The sequence below is a fragment of the Cynocephalus volans genome, chromosome 3, assembly GCF_027409185.1.
Source record: "Cynocephalus volans isolate mCynVol1 chromosome 3, mCynVol1.pri, whole genome shotgun sequence".
Lineage (NCBI taxonomy): Eukaryota > Metazoa > Chordata > Mammalia > Dermoptera > Cynocephalidae > Cynocephalus > Cynocephalus volans.
Window position 1 is genome coordinate 108,650,753 of NC_084462.1, and position 15,446 is coordinate 108,666,198.

At 53.9% G+C, this 15,446-nt stretch overlaps 2 protein-coding genes across 2 annotated transcripts; both read left to right on the forward strand.

Moving 5' to 3' along the window:
- The first annotated feature begins 712 nt into the window (after nucleotides 1-712).
- On the forward strand, nucleotides 713-6,343 carry LRP10 (LDL receptor related protein 10). The gene is made up of 7 exons (XM_063091414.1): nucleotides 713-1,295; nucleotides 1,712-1,756; nucleotides 2,259-2,394; nucleotides 3,344-3,534; nucleotides 3,651-4,644; nucleotides 4,962-5,091; nucleotides 5,213-6,343. Exons 1-7 carry the CDS (start codon nucleotides 1,145-1,147, stop codon nucleotides 5,798-5,800), a joined length of 2,235 nt encoding a protein of 744 aa, XP_062947484.1. The 5' UTR covers nucleotides 713-1,144; the 3' UTR covers nucleotides 5,801-6,343.
- A 4,855-nt stretch (nucleotides 6,344-11,198) lies between these two features.
- On the forward strand, nucleotides 11,199-14,888 carry REM2 (RRAD and GEM like GTPase 2). The gene is made up of 5 exons (XM_063091941.1): nucleotides 11,199-11,301; nucleotides 12,524-12,865; nucleotides 13,102-13,175; nucleotides 14,003-14,210; nucleotides 14,585-14,888. Exons 1-5 carry the CDS (start codon nucleotides 11,199-11,201, stop codon nucleotides 14,878-14,880), a joined length of 1,023 nt encoding a protein of 340 aa, XP_062948011.1. The 3' UTR covers nucleotides 14,881-14,888.
- Nucleotides 14,889-15,446: the final 558 nt, after the last annotated feature.

The following is a 15,446-nucleotide window of genomic DNA, read 5'->3' on the forward strand; positions in this document are numbered from 1 at the left end:
AGGAAGGCATATCTATTCATTTATTTACCATGTATTGAGTTTTTACTGTGTCTCAGCAGGAGAGTAGCCCTTTGGGTACAAAGGTAAACAGTCTAGGCCCCAGCCTACGGCAAGTTTCAGTTTCCAGAGAAGGGGCGGGGCGGGGGCGGGAATGATGAATAAACAAATAGCTACAGGGAGGCGGGGAGGGAGAAGGAGGAGGGAGGGAGGTTTTGGTAAGGGGCAACAATAATCAACCACAATGTATACCGACAAAGTAAAATTTTAAAAAATAAATAAATAAATAAAAATAAAAATAAAATAAAATAAAATAAAATAAAAAAATAGCTACAATACCGTGTGGTAATTACTATAATAAAGGCTCACTACAAAAAATAGTACCGGATCACAGCGCTGGGACAAGAAAAGTACTGAGCTTAAGGGTCCAAAGGAAAGACGTGACAGTTACGGAATGAGCAGATGTCTTTTGACAAACGTGTTACAAACGTGTCCTGTAACAACAAACGTGTTACACCCAAAGGACTACACAAAGTGTGTTTAAAAGTGGAGGCTGAAGCTGACTGTCAAAGGCCCGTCTGACAAGTCAGGTCAGGGCAGGGCGGGAAAGGGGTTAAGGCGAGCCGGTGGGTGGGGCCCGCACTTTGATTGGCAGGGGTGGGGCCAGGCTCGTTACCCGCCCCTTCCCTCGCTCCTGCTCCGCCAACCCCTGGGCGGGCGGGGGTACAGCCTGGGCAGGGGCTGGGAGTCGGGCCGAGCTGCCTCTCCCCTCCCCCGCTGGCCTGCAGCGTCCCGCCGGTTGGAAGCGCTGGAGAAGTTGAGCGGCTCCCGAGCCGGCCTTGGGGGCTGACAGTCGGCAAAGTTTGGCCCGAAGAGGAAGTGGCTTCGAGCCCCGGCAGGTGGCGGCCAGGCCTGGACAGGGGCGTCGCCGCCTGCGGGCCGGCTGTAGGCGAGGGCGTGCCCCAGCACCCGGCCGCAAGCCGAGTCCCGGGGCTTCGGGAGCCGGCCCCAGGAGAGCGGACGCGGCAGCGGAGGGAGAAAACAACTCTGAAGTTAGCGAGAGGCACCTCCCCGACTCCTGAGCCGCCGCCGCCGCCGCCTCCCTGCCCCCAGCGCTGGCATCCAGAGCACGGGTCAAGCCTGGGCCATGGAGCCCCCTCGGGAGGTGGCACCGGGGGGCCTGGACGCCCGGAGCGCCACTGCCTTCCTACTAGGTAGACGACAGAAGCCCAGGGACTCTTCCTGCACCTCCAGACGGCCCAGGATGCTGCCAGCCATCCTCCTCCTTCTCTTCCTTGGTGAGAACCGATACGAGACTACCCACCCGGGACCCGGCCCCCAGGGCCGTCACCGGGCCCTGTCGCTCTAACTACTTCCTATGTGACCACTCCCCCTACCCCGCCTGCCCGTGCCCCCCAGTTCCTGCCGCCGCACCCAGCGCTGCCCGCCTCAACCCCTGGGAAGTTCCCAGCCGCTCAGCTCAACACTCATCCTCTCTCTGGCTTCCGCAGATGATGGTACCATCCGCACAGGCCCTGCTGCCGGACCTTCCTTCGAGGTCATAGACTACAGCCTGCCCCCACCCCAGCTCTACTATCCCTTCCAATAAACTGACCGGAAGTTCCAGATGGCTTCCTTTCCTCCTTGAGTTGCTCAGGTGAAGTAAACTCCTAAGGGTGACTCACTCTCCTGCCCTTCCTCCCTCTTCCTCTAGGAGGCGCTCTGGCTCATCCAGACCGAATCATTTTCCCAAATCCTGGTGAGTGGAGGGAGCTCCTGGGGCTCCGCGGGCTTGGGAATAAGGGGGCACACAAGGGAAGGACTGTGTCTTCCCCGAATTTCATGGGACCTGCCACAGTTTTAGAGTGTAGATCATCCATCCCTTATTTTACAGATGGGGAAACTGAGGTCCAGTGTGAGTCCTTATCTGGTAGTTCTTATGTGTACTATTTCATTTTTTTCCCTGGAATATCCGTGTTTGATCTCCCTAGCCAGAATGTAGTCTCCTGAAAGGTAAAGACAGTATTTCCTGCTCCTCCCAGTGGCTGGCACAAAGCAGACCACAGAATTGTGATGTTGATACTTAAGGTGAAGCTATGAAGAGTGTGGAGAGGAAGAGAGGAGCCAGAGGGCTGTAACTTGGGGGAGGGGGGGCTCTGCTCCTTGTTGTTAAAGAGCTCAGTCCCTTTGGGACCTGAAGCCTGGGGAGGGGTGGGATGCTAAGAGCCTCTCTGCCAGTGTCCTTACCTTCCTCTGTCCAGCTTGTGAGGACCCTCCAGCTGTGCTCCTGGAAGTGCAGGGCACCTTACAGAGACCCCTGGGCCAGGACAGCCGCAGCTCCCCTGCCAATTGCACCTGGCTCATCCTCGGCAGCAAGGAGCAGACTGTAACAGTCAGGTGAGAGGCAAGGAAAGATCCCATTCCTCTCCCCTGCCCATCCCCATTCCACTGTGGAAAAATCTTCAGGGATCACTTCTCCATGGAATTTCCATCCTTTTCAACAGGAGAAGAAGAGTAGAATTTGATTTGGCCTAGTCTGCTCTAAAAGCCTGACTCATTCTGGGCTAGATATAAAAAATTGGAGCTGGGCTGGGGTGGACATCTAGCCTGGGTCCTGCGCATCTCTGAAGGACGATGGTCACTCTAGAAATGGTCCTGGGCTCAGATAGGACTGTTCTGAGTGGTCCCTCAATCCATTGTGTGTCTTGCCTGGGTTTTAAAATTACTCCTTAATCAGCTTAGAACCTTCCTCAGTCTCTCTAGATCTTTTCAACTTCTGAGTCTCCCCAGGCTCCTCTGGCCTTGGGTCATGGGGTTGGGGTCCATTTTAAGTACTAGGCTATTTGCCTCACACAGTTCACTTTCCATGAATTTACCCAGAAAGGGATAGGCAAAGGGAGAGGACAATCTGGGGAGAGGCTGTTGGGGCAGAGGGATCAGAATGCCATGGGGATCTCAGGTCTCATCACACGTCACTGGGGGGGATGGTGAGTTCTGGTTAATTGAACTGTATGGTAATTGCAAATTACTGCTGGTGCCATACTTGGGTGACACTGCTGTAACAATTGAAAGCAATAAATCTATTCTTAACCAGTCCCTGAACACAGGTCAGTTTTTCCAAAGGCTCTAGGATGTATCTCATGGTCTCATGGTGCCACTGGCCTCTTTTAGGACAATCCCCATTGACTACAAAAGAATACAGTTAACTGAGTTTTTATTTGGCTATTTGGATCAAGGATAAGCATGTGTTTGTGCTTCTTGGGAGAGAAGGGGCCTGGTGGCACTGGGGGAGGAAGCCAGCAGCAGTTAGGAACATCTCATGTCCTGTTCTCCTCTACCCCTGTAGGTTCCAGAAGCTGCACCTGGCCTGTGGCTCAGAGCGTTTAATCCTGTGCTCCCCTCTCCAGCCACTGATCTCCCTGTGCAAGGCACCTGCCAGTCCTCTGCAGCTGCCTGGGGGCAACGTCACCATTACCTACAACTATGCCGGGGCCAGAGCACCCGTGGGCCAGGGCTTCCTGCTTTCCTACAGCCAAGGTAGGCTGGATAGGGATGTCCAAGGGGCCATTAGGGCAGGCAGTGGAGGCCCTAAGGAGGAGGGAAGGATCCTGAGGGCTCATGCTTCACAGCCCCTCTCCGTGGTGCCTCTCCAGATTGGCTGATGTGCCTAGAGGAGGAGTTCCAGTGCCTAAACCACCGCTGTGTACCTGCTGCCCAACGCTGTGATGGCATTGATGCCTGTGGTGATGGCTCTGATGAAGCAGGTTGCAGCTCAGACCCCATCCCCACCTTGCCCTGCAATCTCACCTTGGAGGACTTCTATGGGGTCTTCTCTTCCCCTGGATACTCACATCTGGGCTCAGTCTCCCACCCCCAGTCTTGCCACTGGGTGCTGGACCCCCACGATGGCCGGCGGCTGGCAGTGCGCTTCACGGCCCTGGACTTGGGCTATGGCGATGCAGTGCATGTGTATGATGGCCCTGGGCCCCCCGAGACCTCCCGGCTGCTGCGCAGTCTCACCCGCTTCAGCAATGGCAAGGCTGTCACTGTGGAGACGCTGTCTGGCCAGGCCATTGTGGCCTACCACACAGTTGCTTGGAGCAGTGGTCGGGGCTTCAACGCCACCTACCACGTGTGGGGCTACTGCTTGCCTTGGGACCGACCCTGTGGCTTAGGTTCTAGCCTCGGGGCTGCCGAAGGCCTAGGTGAGCGCTGCTACAGTGAGGCACAGCGCTGTGATGGCTCGTGGGACTGTGCTGATGGCACAGATGAGGAAGACTGCCCCGGCTGCCCACCCGGACACTTTCCCTGCGGGGCTGCCGGCACCCCTGGTGCCACAGCCTGCTACCTGCCTGCTGACCGCTGCAACTACCAGACTTTCTGTGCTGATGGAGCAGACGAGAGACGCTGCCGGCACTGCCAGCCTGGCAACTTCCGATGCCGGGACGAGAAGTGTGTGTATGAGACGTGGGTGTGCGACGGGCAGCCAGACTGTGCCGACGGCAGTGATGAGTGGGACTGCTCCTATGCCCTGCCCCGCAAGGTCATTACAGCTGCAGTCATTGGCAGCCTGGTGTGTGGTCTGCTACTGGTCATCGCCCTGGGCTGCACCTGCAAGCTCTATGCCATTCGCACCCAGGAGTACAGGTAAGTGGCAGTGGGGCTGGCTGTAGAGGAGTGGCGATTGAAGGGGAGATAGGGCCCGTGCAGCCGCAGGAGGCCATGAGGGTGCCCACTTTGGGAAAAGGTTTCTGGGACCAGCTTGTCAGTTGGTTCCTGGAAAGACAGGTCTAGATCCTGAAAGCAATCTCAAGGAAGGAGTGGACCTCAGATTACCTTTGGGAAAGCTATGACGTAGCTCCAGCTGTCTTGGCCTGGGTGTAGAGGAAAGAATGCGGTCCAGGCTGGGGCAGGTTACTCTGGCCAGGAACCACCAGTGACTGAGCAGCCCTCATTCCTTCCAGCATCTTTGCCCCCCTCTCCCGGATGGAGGCTGAGATTGTGCAGCAGCAGGCACCCCCTTCCTATGGGCAGCTCATTGCCCAGGGTGCCATCCCACCTGTAGAAGACTTCCCTACAGAGAACCCTAATGATGTAAGTCACTCTCCCCAACCCTAGCACCTCCTGGTCCCAGCTCTGCTGTGGTCCCGCCACTGTACCCCCCTTTTTCAGCCTCTGGCCTTCTCACTTTGATGTCTGCCTCCTCTCCTTGCAGAACTCAGTGCTGGGCAACCTGCGTTCTCTGCTACAAATATTGCGCCAGGATATGACTCCAGGCAGTGCCTCAGGTGCCCGCCGCCGCCAGCGGGGCCGCTTGGTACGCCGTCTGGTGCGCCGTCTCCGTCGCTGGGGCCTGCTTCCTCGATCCAACCCCTCAGCTCGGGCCGCTGAGACCAGATCTCAGGTCACAACTTCCGCTGCTCCCCTTGAGGCCCTAGATGGCAGCACAGGTCAAGCTTGTGAGGGCGGGGCAGTGGGTGGGCAGGATGGGGAGCAGGCACCCCCACTGCCTGTCAAGGCCCCCCACCTATCTGCCAGCACATTTCCAGCCCTCCCTATTGTCCCCGAGACCCCAGGGCCACTACCCTCAGTGCCCCTAGAGCCATCACTATTGTCTGGAGTGGTGCAGGCCCTGCGAGGCCGCCTCCTGCCCAGCCTGGGGACCCCAGGACCAACCTGGACCCCACCCGGACCCCACACAGCAGTCCTGGCCCCAGAAGATGAGGACGATGTGCTGCTAGTGCCACTGGCTGAACCAGGGGTCTGGGTGGTCGAGGCAGAGGATGAGCCATTGCTTGCCTGACTGAGGGGACCTGGCTCTCCTAGGGGCTCTAGTCATAATGGCATGGCCCTTTAGAGGGTGGCTCAGCTTCCTCTTCACCACTTCTTCCCTGTCCCTTGGTCTGAGGAGACTCATTGGGCCTCCCATTGACTCTGTGTGGCTGCTGTAAAGTTAGGTGTCCCTCAGGCAGAGAGAGGGCTCACAGAGATCCCTCTCTACACACAGCCAGAGACCACAGTCCCTCCACCACTACCCTCTACCCATACCACTACCATTTGGGTGGCTGTTTTTAAGAAGCAAAGTTCTTAAATGATCATAGGCCTAGACACTCCATACCTGCCAAACCCTCTCCCACCGTGGCCTTAAGAACAAAAATACCTGTTGGATGGAGACCCTCCAGACCCCAAGGGGAGGATGTGGGCAGGGCCTGAGGTTTCGCCAACTGAAATAAATCCCTCCTGCAGGACCTAGCTCACAAAAAGAGCACAACAAATGCTTTTGTCCCATAGCTAGGACATTGCCCAGGAAGTTAATGTCGAAAATAAAGGAATCCTAAGTTTAAAATTTTTGCAAATCAGCTGTGATCCTGAGCCCTGCCTCTCTACCCATCTCAGCTTATGCTCACCTCATCTGCTTCTCCCCGTGGAGGCCTTTGCTCAGCGCTTCACCTTCTGCCCTCTTCCTATTATCTTCCAACCACCCCACCCTTGATTTTTATACCACTCAGAAGGTAAGAAAATTCCAAGATCCCTAAGAACCAACCCTTCCCACCTCCACTCCTGCTGGGGGCCCAGCTCTACGATGACTGTCTCCAGGAGCGAGCACCAAGCCTCTTCACTTATTGCCAGGCCAGAAGTCTGGGGAGCCTACTGAGCCTTGCAGCCAGGAAGGTTGCCATTTATGGAGTACTCCCAGAACACAGATCACAGAAGCAGACTGTTCCTGGTGGAACACAGGATCCATGACTCTTGCCCTCCATCCTTCACCTGCACCAGGCACTTAACAGTCATCCTACACAAGATAGAAGAGCTCTCAGCCAGGATGCCTCAAAACAGGCAAAGATGAGTTGAAGGAAAAATCACAAACGCTCAGGGTATGAAGATGCTGGCATGACTGTGGCCAAATTCAAGAGATCTTCCTGGAAGAGGGTGGAAACTGGATTCTAAAGAATGCTGTCGGGCTGAGCCCGTGGCGCACTCGGTAGCGTGCTGCGCTAGCAGCGCGGCGACGCTCCCGCCGCCGCGGGTTCAGATCCTATATAAGGATGAGCGGTGCACTCCCTGGCTGAGCGCCGGTCACGGAAAAAAAAAAAAAAAAAAAAAAAGAATGCTGTCAACAGTGGGAATAGAACTGTGAATTCTAGGCAGGGTGAGAGTCTACAGGACAAGCAAACAGACATGAGGACTAGGGCTATAGGATGGACCCTGGGCCTCCTGAGAAAAGGAGGAAGGAGCACAAGCAGTGCCCAGAGCTGGGAAGGGTGGTAGAGGAAGAAATGATCCCTGAGAAATGATGGAACCCAGGCTCTGGCAAGGTGACAGAAGCTGCCCTAGAGTTTGAAAGGAAAATCAGGGCAAAGGCTATAGAAGGAGGCTATGGGGGTAGAAGTGATGCCCCCCAAGTAAAACTGAGGCATCCCTAACAGAACCAGTCCCCAGAACAATGTGCTCCCCTCAGGCTCTCCCTTTCCCTCCTGCCTGGCCTAGCCTATTCCCACTCCTCTGGTGGAAGGGCCCTGTTGATTACACCCTGTCAGCATCCTTCCACTCAGCACTAATTGAACAATTTTTCTCTCTCCTAATAAGCAAGAGCCTGGGGAAGTAGAGAGGGGTTGTGAACACATGTGCAGTCCAGGGACTCTGGTACCATGGCTCAGGGAAGACGTGAGCTCCTTTCACTCCAGATCTTCCCCAGAGATTGGGGAACGGGTTCCAGAGAACTTGGTTCTTGTTTGCTGTTCTCCCTTTGGGCCCTCCTTCCCAAGTGCAATCCTTCCCAAATGCAAATCAAAAATCCACAGCCTGATATCTTCATCCTTTGTCCTGTTCCAGACCTTTCCCCTCCTTGAGGTATTTGCAACTTGAAACATTTAAGATAAAAGGATGGTCCTCATTGTGGAATGCTTCAGAATGCTGGAGGGAAGACTTTAGGGCAGAGTTCACTAGGGAGGCCTGTGCTTATATTAGTAGGCCTCAAAGAAGTTTCTCTAGATGCTGGGTGTGTGCTCTATGAGGTGTAAGAAGTAACAGTACTTTTGTAAGCCACAGTGAAGCCCCAGTGTGGTGGGGAGAGGGGATTGACATCATACCAACAGTGTGGGGAAACTAAGACAAAGGGTCCTGCCCAAGTAAGGGTGGGGCATTAGGGAGCAGTCACTAAAGTTTATTTTCACCAGGCTCCAAAGAAAAAGAAATGAAGCAACTTAAAATCCTGTCAAGGTGGACACCACTATCTAAGGTGCCCAGTCTCAAAGCTCTTGGTGGGGATGGGGAAGGTATCTCAGCATGAGATAGGGATCACGCTGTGAATCAGAGTCTGAGCTGACAGAAGATACCAAAATGCAGTCCTTAAGGAGCAAAAATCTGGGCCGAACCAAGCTCCAGGCTCCACTGGGAGGGGAGAAGGACCCCTAGCCACACAGCCTAAGGCTGTGAGAGAATCAAGGCAGCTAGAGAGTTAGGCACCTACTGAGTACCAGATCCTTTATCATATGTAGTTAACCCTCACAATAAAGCTGCGCCACGCACACTGTAAACCCCATTTCACAGGTTCAGGAGCAGCTTCAGAGAAATGACGAGACTGGCCCAGTCGCTACTGAGTGGCAGATTAGACCTGACTTGATTTGGATCCAGATCTCATCCTCATCCCACTATTCCACAAGACCTCCCACTCTTGAGGGAACCTGCACGTGGGCAAGTGCACAGCAGACCATTTCCAGCCGCCTCTTACTAGTGAGACCAGGGGGAGGCTGTTCAAGGTGAAACCCACCCTGCTTCTGTGTCCCAAGGCTGGACTGAGGGCAGGCAGAAGTCAAGGTAGAGAATTATTCCTGGGGTCTGCAGCCCCTGACTCACTCTTATCTGGTGTCATAGAAATGAATCCAACCACCTAAGTAAGCTTTCCAAATACATAAAGCTCACTCCTTTACAATTTAAAACTTTTTTAAAAAAACTCATTTTGGAAGTCATTCTAAAATGTTACACTCCTCTTCAGTATATCTGCAATATAATATAAAGTTTTCTGAATAGCTGAGGATCATAGAAACCAATGGCTTCTCTATAGCAGTGTCTTCAGAAGCTGTTAGCAGTTGGGGGTGCTATTTGCCTTTATGCTAAATGAACTTAGACCACTTTTAGAATGCTTATGACTACTTTTAAAGGATTTTTTTTGGGGGGGGGTTGCCGTACTACTAGTGTCACTTGCTGCTGTAAGTATGCTTTTTGGGGGCCGAGCCCGTGGCGCACTCGGGAGAGTGCGGCTCTGGGAGCGCGGTGACGCTCCCGCCGCGGGTTCGGATGCAGGTTCGGATCCTATATAGGAATGGCCGGTGCACTCCTTGGCTGAGTACCGGTCACGAAAAAGACAGGAAAAAAAAAGGGGGGGGAAAGAAATTAGAATAAATAAGAGGATTCTGAAAAACAACAATAAAATTGGAGGAATCATTAAAAAAAAAAAAAAAAAGTATGCTTTTTTGTTTTGTTTTTTGTTTGTTTGTTTTATTATATGGTGGCTGGCCGGTACAGGGATCCGAACCCTTGGCCTCGGTGTTATCAGCACCATGCTTTAACCAAGTGAGCTTACTGGCCAGCACCTAAATGTGCTTCTAATCTACTAGTACAGAAACACACATGGACACATTAAAATTGTGAACAAAGTAAGGATAAGTAGGCCATGATTGAGGACTGGAGAATCTATCTAGTGAGTAAAGTGCATGAGTATTTTAGCTGCTGAGTCCTTTCTGCTCCCTCTAGTTCCTGCACTATTGCCCTGTAGCTGATCTCCAGTTAAGTGAAGTGTCACTGCACATTATCCCCAAGATTATTATTTGCCTCTTCCATTGGAAAAGTCCACTGAGGATTACAATATAGATTGTTCCCAATAATGGGAGACAGTTGGAATATTTAAAAGAAGGACAGCAGGATATCGTAGAAATGAAAAAGTCTTTGGCATTGGAAAAATTTGGGTAGGAATCCTGGTGTCCCTATTTTTCAGCTGCATGACGGCTTTGAGGACAGGGCACCGGGCCACCACTCTGAGCCTTAGAGCCACGAAGATGAAAGGAGATCATGCAGGAAAGTGCTTAGCACAGAACCTGGCAAAAACGGGGTGAGAAGAGGAGAGGAAATCAGAATATGTGTTTGGCTACTTGATGGTGTCAGGAGGAAGAGGCCAAGAGTGGGAATGGGAAGGGAAAGGGAACGGGGCAGAAAAAGGAACAGTAAAGGAGACATGCTATTCAGGCTTCCCACAAAAAGGTAGATGTCTTCCATTGTGTATCTGCCTTGTGAGCCCAGAGAGCCTGGTGGCTGCCCCAAAGAGTGCTGTGGGGAGGTAAGGGAATTGGGGGATGGGGGTGGGATGGCTGGCACTCCTCACCCCCCACTTAAGATTGGGAGCTGCTTCTTTGAGAGGGCTAGCTTTTCTATCCTTTTCTGTTCTGATTAACACCGGTTTGGTGGGCCTGGCAGGGAGGGAGAGAAGGTGAAAGAGTCCCCACAACAGTTCGCACCTACTTGAACCTAGTGGCAAAATGAAACTGTCCAAAGCAGCCATAGTTTTTTCCTTAAAACCCTGTCTGCCTAGGGGCCACACTGGGAAATGGATACTTTTGTGGCTTTTAGCCCAGAAGAGGCAGGGTTGGAGAAGATGGTGGCAGGGTAGCTGCCCTCCTTTCCTTGCATCTCTTTTGGCCTACTTCTCTTTCTTTCAGATCAGCTTTTAGACCTTCTGCCTCTTGCCTTTTTAGCCACTGAGCACCCACTCTGGGCTGCACACTGGGTTATAGGTTACGGCGCTGGAAATACAGAGACAAATGACATAGTCCGGGTTCCTGGAAAAAGACCTTCAGCTTCCCAGGATCCCTGCTTCCTGTCACCCTCGGCTCTCTCCCCACCTCTCTGAACTCCTGTCTCTTCTGCCCCTCTGACTATTCTGTCATGCTTTAACCAGGCTCCACCGTGTGTGTGCTCCCAGAGGGAAACAATACAAAGGAAAGGGGGAGAGCAGAAAGGAGGGAATCCCGCTGACATCACTGCTCATTAGCATATGTGACCTCACCAGGGGGAGGGACTATTTCCCCAGGTGTCTGGGAGGACGGCATGTGTGTTGGGGGGGGTGTTTAAAGGGAAAAGCTGACAGTGCTGCTGAGTGAGGGAGCGGGTGTTGCGAGCTGCTGGGCTGCACACGCATACGCACACCGATGCACACGGACCCTGATACGGACATGGACATGGACACAGAAACCACAGCACTCTGCCCCTCTGGCAGCTGCCGGGCCTCCCCACCAGGAACACCCACACCAGGTGAGGGCTAACCTGGGCAGCTTTTGGCTGAAACCATGGGGGTGGGAGATGAAGCTTTGGTGGGGAGGTCAGAACTAGGGGTTGAAGAAGCTTGAGCCCAGTCAGCAAGAGGGGAAGTGCAAGTCAGGAAGTAGAGAAAACCCCAGCTCACATAAGGATTGGGGCTGGACTAGGGTGGAGAGGGAGAAGAGCTGCCTAAATGCCCCCTCCCCCATCACTCTCAGGGCTTTGCTTGAGGAAACTGGTACATGGCTCCTAGGTCAGCCTCATCCCCCAGCTGGGTAGGGCAGATGGTAAGGGAGGAAGGAAAGGGGCAGCCCATGAGCCTGGGAAACACAGGCAGGGGGCTACCCTGAGGACCTATTGTAAGGGTTTCTTTTTGGCTCCTGGAGGCCCTGGCTACTGGCCAAGTATTGACCGTTGGCTATTTCCAGTCTCTCTCCATCTCATTTTGTTGTGTCTGTTGTTCCTCCTCTAGTTACCCTGACCCATGCATTGTCACTCTCCCTTGTGCTAATACTCACACACATTCTCTCTACCTCTCCATGAACACAATATTCTTTCCCACTCAGACGGACAGCTAAGGATACAGAAGGATTCTCACACACAACCATGCACTTGGTATGCTCACCTACAGGGCCACAAGCAGCACCAGCCCCCCCACCCCACACATACATATCCCTTCACAAAATCACACACAAATCATCTCAAAGAGAAAAGTCCCTTCCCTGGGAACAGGCTCCCCAAAAAGTTTTTGACTCTGCCAGTACCTACTCTCCAGAACCTGAGCAGCAGTGTCTGCTTTTTATCCCCTCCTGTTTGGTGATTACCAGTGCAGGAAGCAGTAGGAGGCAGAGCCAACCCCACCCCCGTGAGCCAGAGGCCTAGTCTGGGGGTGTGCCTGTGTATCAGTGTAAACTGTGAGTGGGTGTGAGTCTGTGTGCAGGTGCCTCCCCTGCATGGGGCACATTTTGAACAGACTGTGGCTAGGACCACACTGGGAAGCCATCATGTCTGCTCCTTGGCGGCTCACCAGTTCGGGCTTCTGGGGGAGTTTAGTATGAGGTCAGGCCAAAGATTCTATTTCTTCTTAGTCAGGGTCATCGACTGGATGTGGCTGGGCCTCTGAAACTGCAGCAACCTGGACTGAGCCCTCTGCCAACAGCTGGGCGTACCCTACTCATTCCTTCCTTTTCTTTGCCCTACCTCCCCTCCCCCCCAGAGGCAGATGGCACACTGCTGAAGAAACCAGAGAAACTGTTGGCAGGGTTGGACCGGGGCGGGCCACCCTCTGCCCCTGGGGCCCCCAGACGAAGAGGCAGTATGCCCGTCCCCTACAAGCACCAGCTGCGAAGAGCCCAGGCTGTAGATGAACTTGACTGGCCGCCTCAGGCCTCATCCTCTGGCTCCTCTGACTCTTTGGGCTCAGGGGAGGCAGCCCCTGCCCAAAAGGACGGCATCTTCAAGGTCATGCTGGTGGGGGAGAGCGGCGTGGGCAAGAGCACCCTAGCAGGCACTTTTGGCGGTCTCCAGGGAGACAGTGCTCATGAGCTGGAGAACCCAGGTATTTGGGGGAGCACTGAGGGGTTGAGAGTGTGCTGGAGCCCCAGTCAGGGATGGAAGTGCTTATGGTATGAGCAGCCCCTAGAGGACAGAACCTAAGAGAAGCTTCTCCAGTGCTTTTTGTGGCCTCTCTAAAGGGGGTTCCCTGGTGCTGGCATCGAGGTGTCTCTGGTTACCAGGAGTCACAAGTGTTGAGGAACCTAATGGACTTTATTCCCTCTCACTATTTCCCAACAGTGGACACCTATGAGAGACGCATCATGGTGGATAAAGAGGAAGTAACTGTAGTTGTTTATGACATCTGGGAACAGGTGAGAACTAAGATGTGGCTGCAAGCAGGTAATGAAGCAAACTGGGGAAGGGCAAAGTCTGGCTGAAGGCTGGTGGGACTAAAGGCCCTGGTTTCAACACATACTGGAACCTGACCCTATTTTTTTTTTTGGAAGCTGGCCATATGGGGATCCAAACCTTTGATCTTGGTGTTGTAATACTGCGCTCTAACCAACTGAGCTAACTGACCAGCCCTGGCTTTCATATGTATCATCTCACAGAGCAAAGGCCCACACCAATGTGCATATCATGGCCTGTGACCATAAGAGCCACTGTCTTTCTGGGATCTTCCGACCCAAAGGAAAGTTAGGGTCTGAATTTGAAAAACCCTGCAGCTGCAAGCTAGGCTGGACACCCTGAAATTGACCCCATCCAAAAATTTTTCAGCCTGGAAGAGTCTGATGTGACAGGACAAGAGCTCAGGGCTCTGGAATATCAGGGAAGGGAAAAAAAACTGAGGACTTCTGAATATTTGGACATAAAGGATACTTACTATGTAGAAACCAGAGGAAAATTATATTCACCTGAATGGCATTCATTTTTGAATGGAGAACTTAAGCATAAGAAAGTAGGATGGCTACCCTAATTAAGGATGCTATGTCCCCAATTCCCCCATATATATGCTCACATTACTAACTTCTTCTTTCCCCACAAACACACTCTGGGTATGGAGATTCTGCCATTAACTAGCTCTGCTGTCCTAAGTAGGTGGCTTCTCCCTCACAGCTGGATTCCTCATCTTTGAGATGTGGGTGGACAGGATCTCCTATGCCTCCAGCCCTAACGTCCCACGACTCTCTGTCTGCAGGAGGATACAGGGGGGTGGCTGCGGGACCACTGCCTTCAGACTGGGGACGCCTTTCTCATCGTCTTCTCAGTCACCGACAGAAGAAGCTTCTCCAAAGTTCCAGAGACCCTACTTCGGCTCCGGGCTGGGAGGCCCCACCACGACCTACCTGTCATCCTCGTTGGAAACAAGAGCGACCTGGCCCGCTCTCGGGAGGTATCACTGGAGGGTGTGTATCCTGAACTGATTCCAAACTGGCAATCTCAGGGGAACGCTCTCCCTTTCAGGTCACCTCTTTTAAGGCCTTTTTACCCTCACTGGCACACTGACTTGCTTGTATTCAGCTAAAGGCAGACCCCCAGTGCCCAACTCCTACGGCCCTGAAAAATCCCTTCTCTTCACTCCCCTTACCTGTCCTCCAAGGCCCCGCTCTCCTTCACCTTCGCATCTCCACTGCCCCACCATAAGATCACAGCCCCGTTCTCTCAGTTGTGAGTCATTAGTCCCGATCCCTTTCCACAGCACGCCCAGAACTCCCCAGGCCCACCCTTGCCACCCGCCCAGTGCGGCTGGGCGGGCGCTTGAACTGGTCCCTTCCTGCAGAGGGCCGCCACCTGGCCGGGACGCTGAGCTGCAAACACATCGAGACATCGGCCGCCCTGCACCACAACACGCGGGAGCTCTTCGAGGGCGCAGTGCGTCAGATCCGGCTGCGGCGGGGCCAGAGCCGCGCTGGGGGCCAGCGGCACGAGCAGGGCAGCCCCGAGGGCCCCGCGCCGCCCGCGCGCCGCGAGAGCCTCACGAAGAAGGCCAAGCGCTTCCTCGCCAACCTGGTGCCGCGCAACGCCAAGTTCTTCAAGCAGCGCTCCAGGTCGTGTCACGACCTCTCAGTGCTCTGAGCCGCGGTCATGGCCACTGCGGTCGCCATGGCCACCGCGCCCTCCGTTCGCTCCTTCGCCCCGCCCCGTCCGGCTTCCTTTGTGGAGACCAAAACTCCCAGGATGCCCTGGAGTGACCGCGGGGTCGGACCTCCAGCCCCCAGCGGGGGGGGGGGCGCGCCGCCATCACGCGTTCTCCAGAAACCTCCGGCGGGGGAGCGCCTGGAAGGCGAGGACGCAGACTGGCGGGAGGTGAGGGCGGCGCGCTGCGGCCGGTGGGCGGGGCGGGTTCTGGCGGGTTAGGAAGGAAAATAGTTCTGCGGGGTATCTCGTCTTTTATTATTTCGCGTTTGGCCACCTCTGCTGTAAACAGAGCCTAAAAGCGAGAAGTGGAAAAGCGTTTTGTAGATTCTTTGACGGAGTTACTTCCTTCGTACTCTGCGTGAATATGCCTCACCTTTAAGAGATTCTTAAAGGTAAAAACACAAAGACCCGTCTTCCTTAGACTTTTTCCAGAAACGTCCTGGCTCTTATCTGCTGCATTTGTCCACTTGCCTTTAAGAAGATCTTAAAGGCAAGAGCTTGGA

Bases quoted from the DNA above. Each gene is read 5' to 3' on its own strand.
- LRP10 (XM_063091414.1), top strand. From the start codon at position 1,145: ATGGAGCCCCCTCGGGAGGTGGCACCGGGGGGCCTGGACGCCCGGAGC. The intron at 3,535-3,650 runs GTAGGCTGGATA...GTGCCTCTCCAG, and splicing joins CCTGCTTTCCTACAGCCAAG to ATTGGCTGATGTGCCTAGAG. The intron at 4,645-4,961 runs GTAAGTGGCAGT...CATTCCTTCCAG, and splicing joins ATTCGCACCCAGGAGTACAG to CATCTTTGCCCCCCTCTCCC.
- REM2 (XM_063091941.1), top strand. From the start codon at position 11,199: ATGCACACGGACCCTGATACGGACATGGACATGGACACAGAAACCACA. The intron at 11,302-12,523 runs GTGAGGGCTAAC...CCTCCCCCCCAG, and splicing joins ACCAGGAACACCCACACCAG to AGGCAGATGGCACACTGCTG. The intron at 14,211-14,584 runs GTGTGTATCCTG...CCCTTCCTGCAG, and splicing joins TCGGGAGGTATCACTGGAGG to AGGGCCGCCACCTGGCCGGG.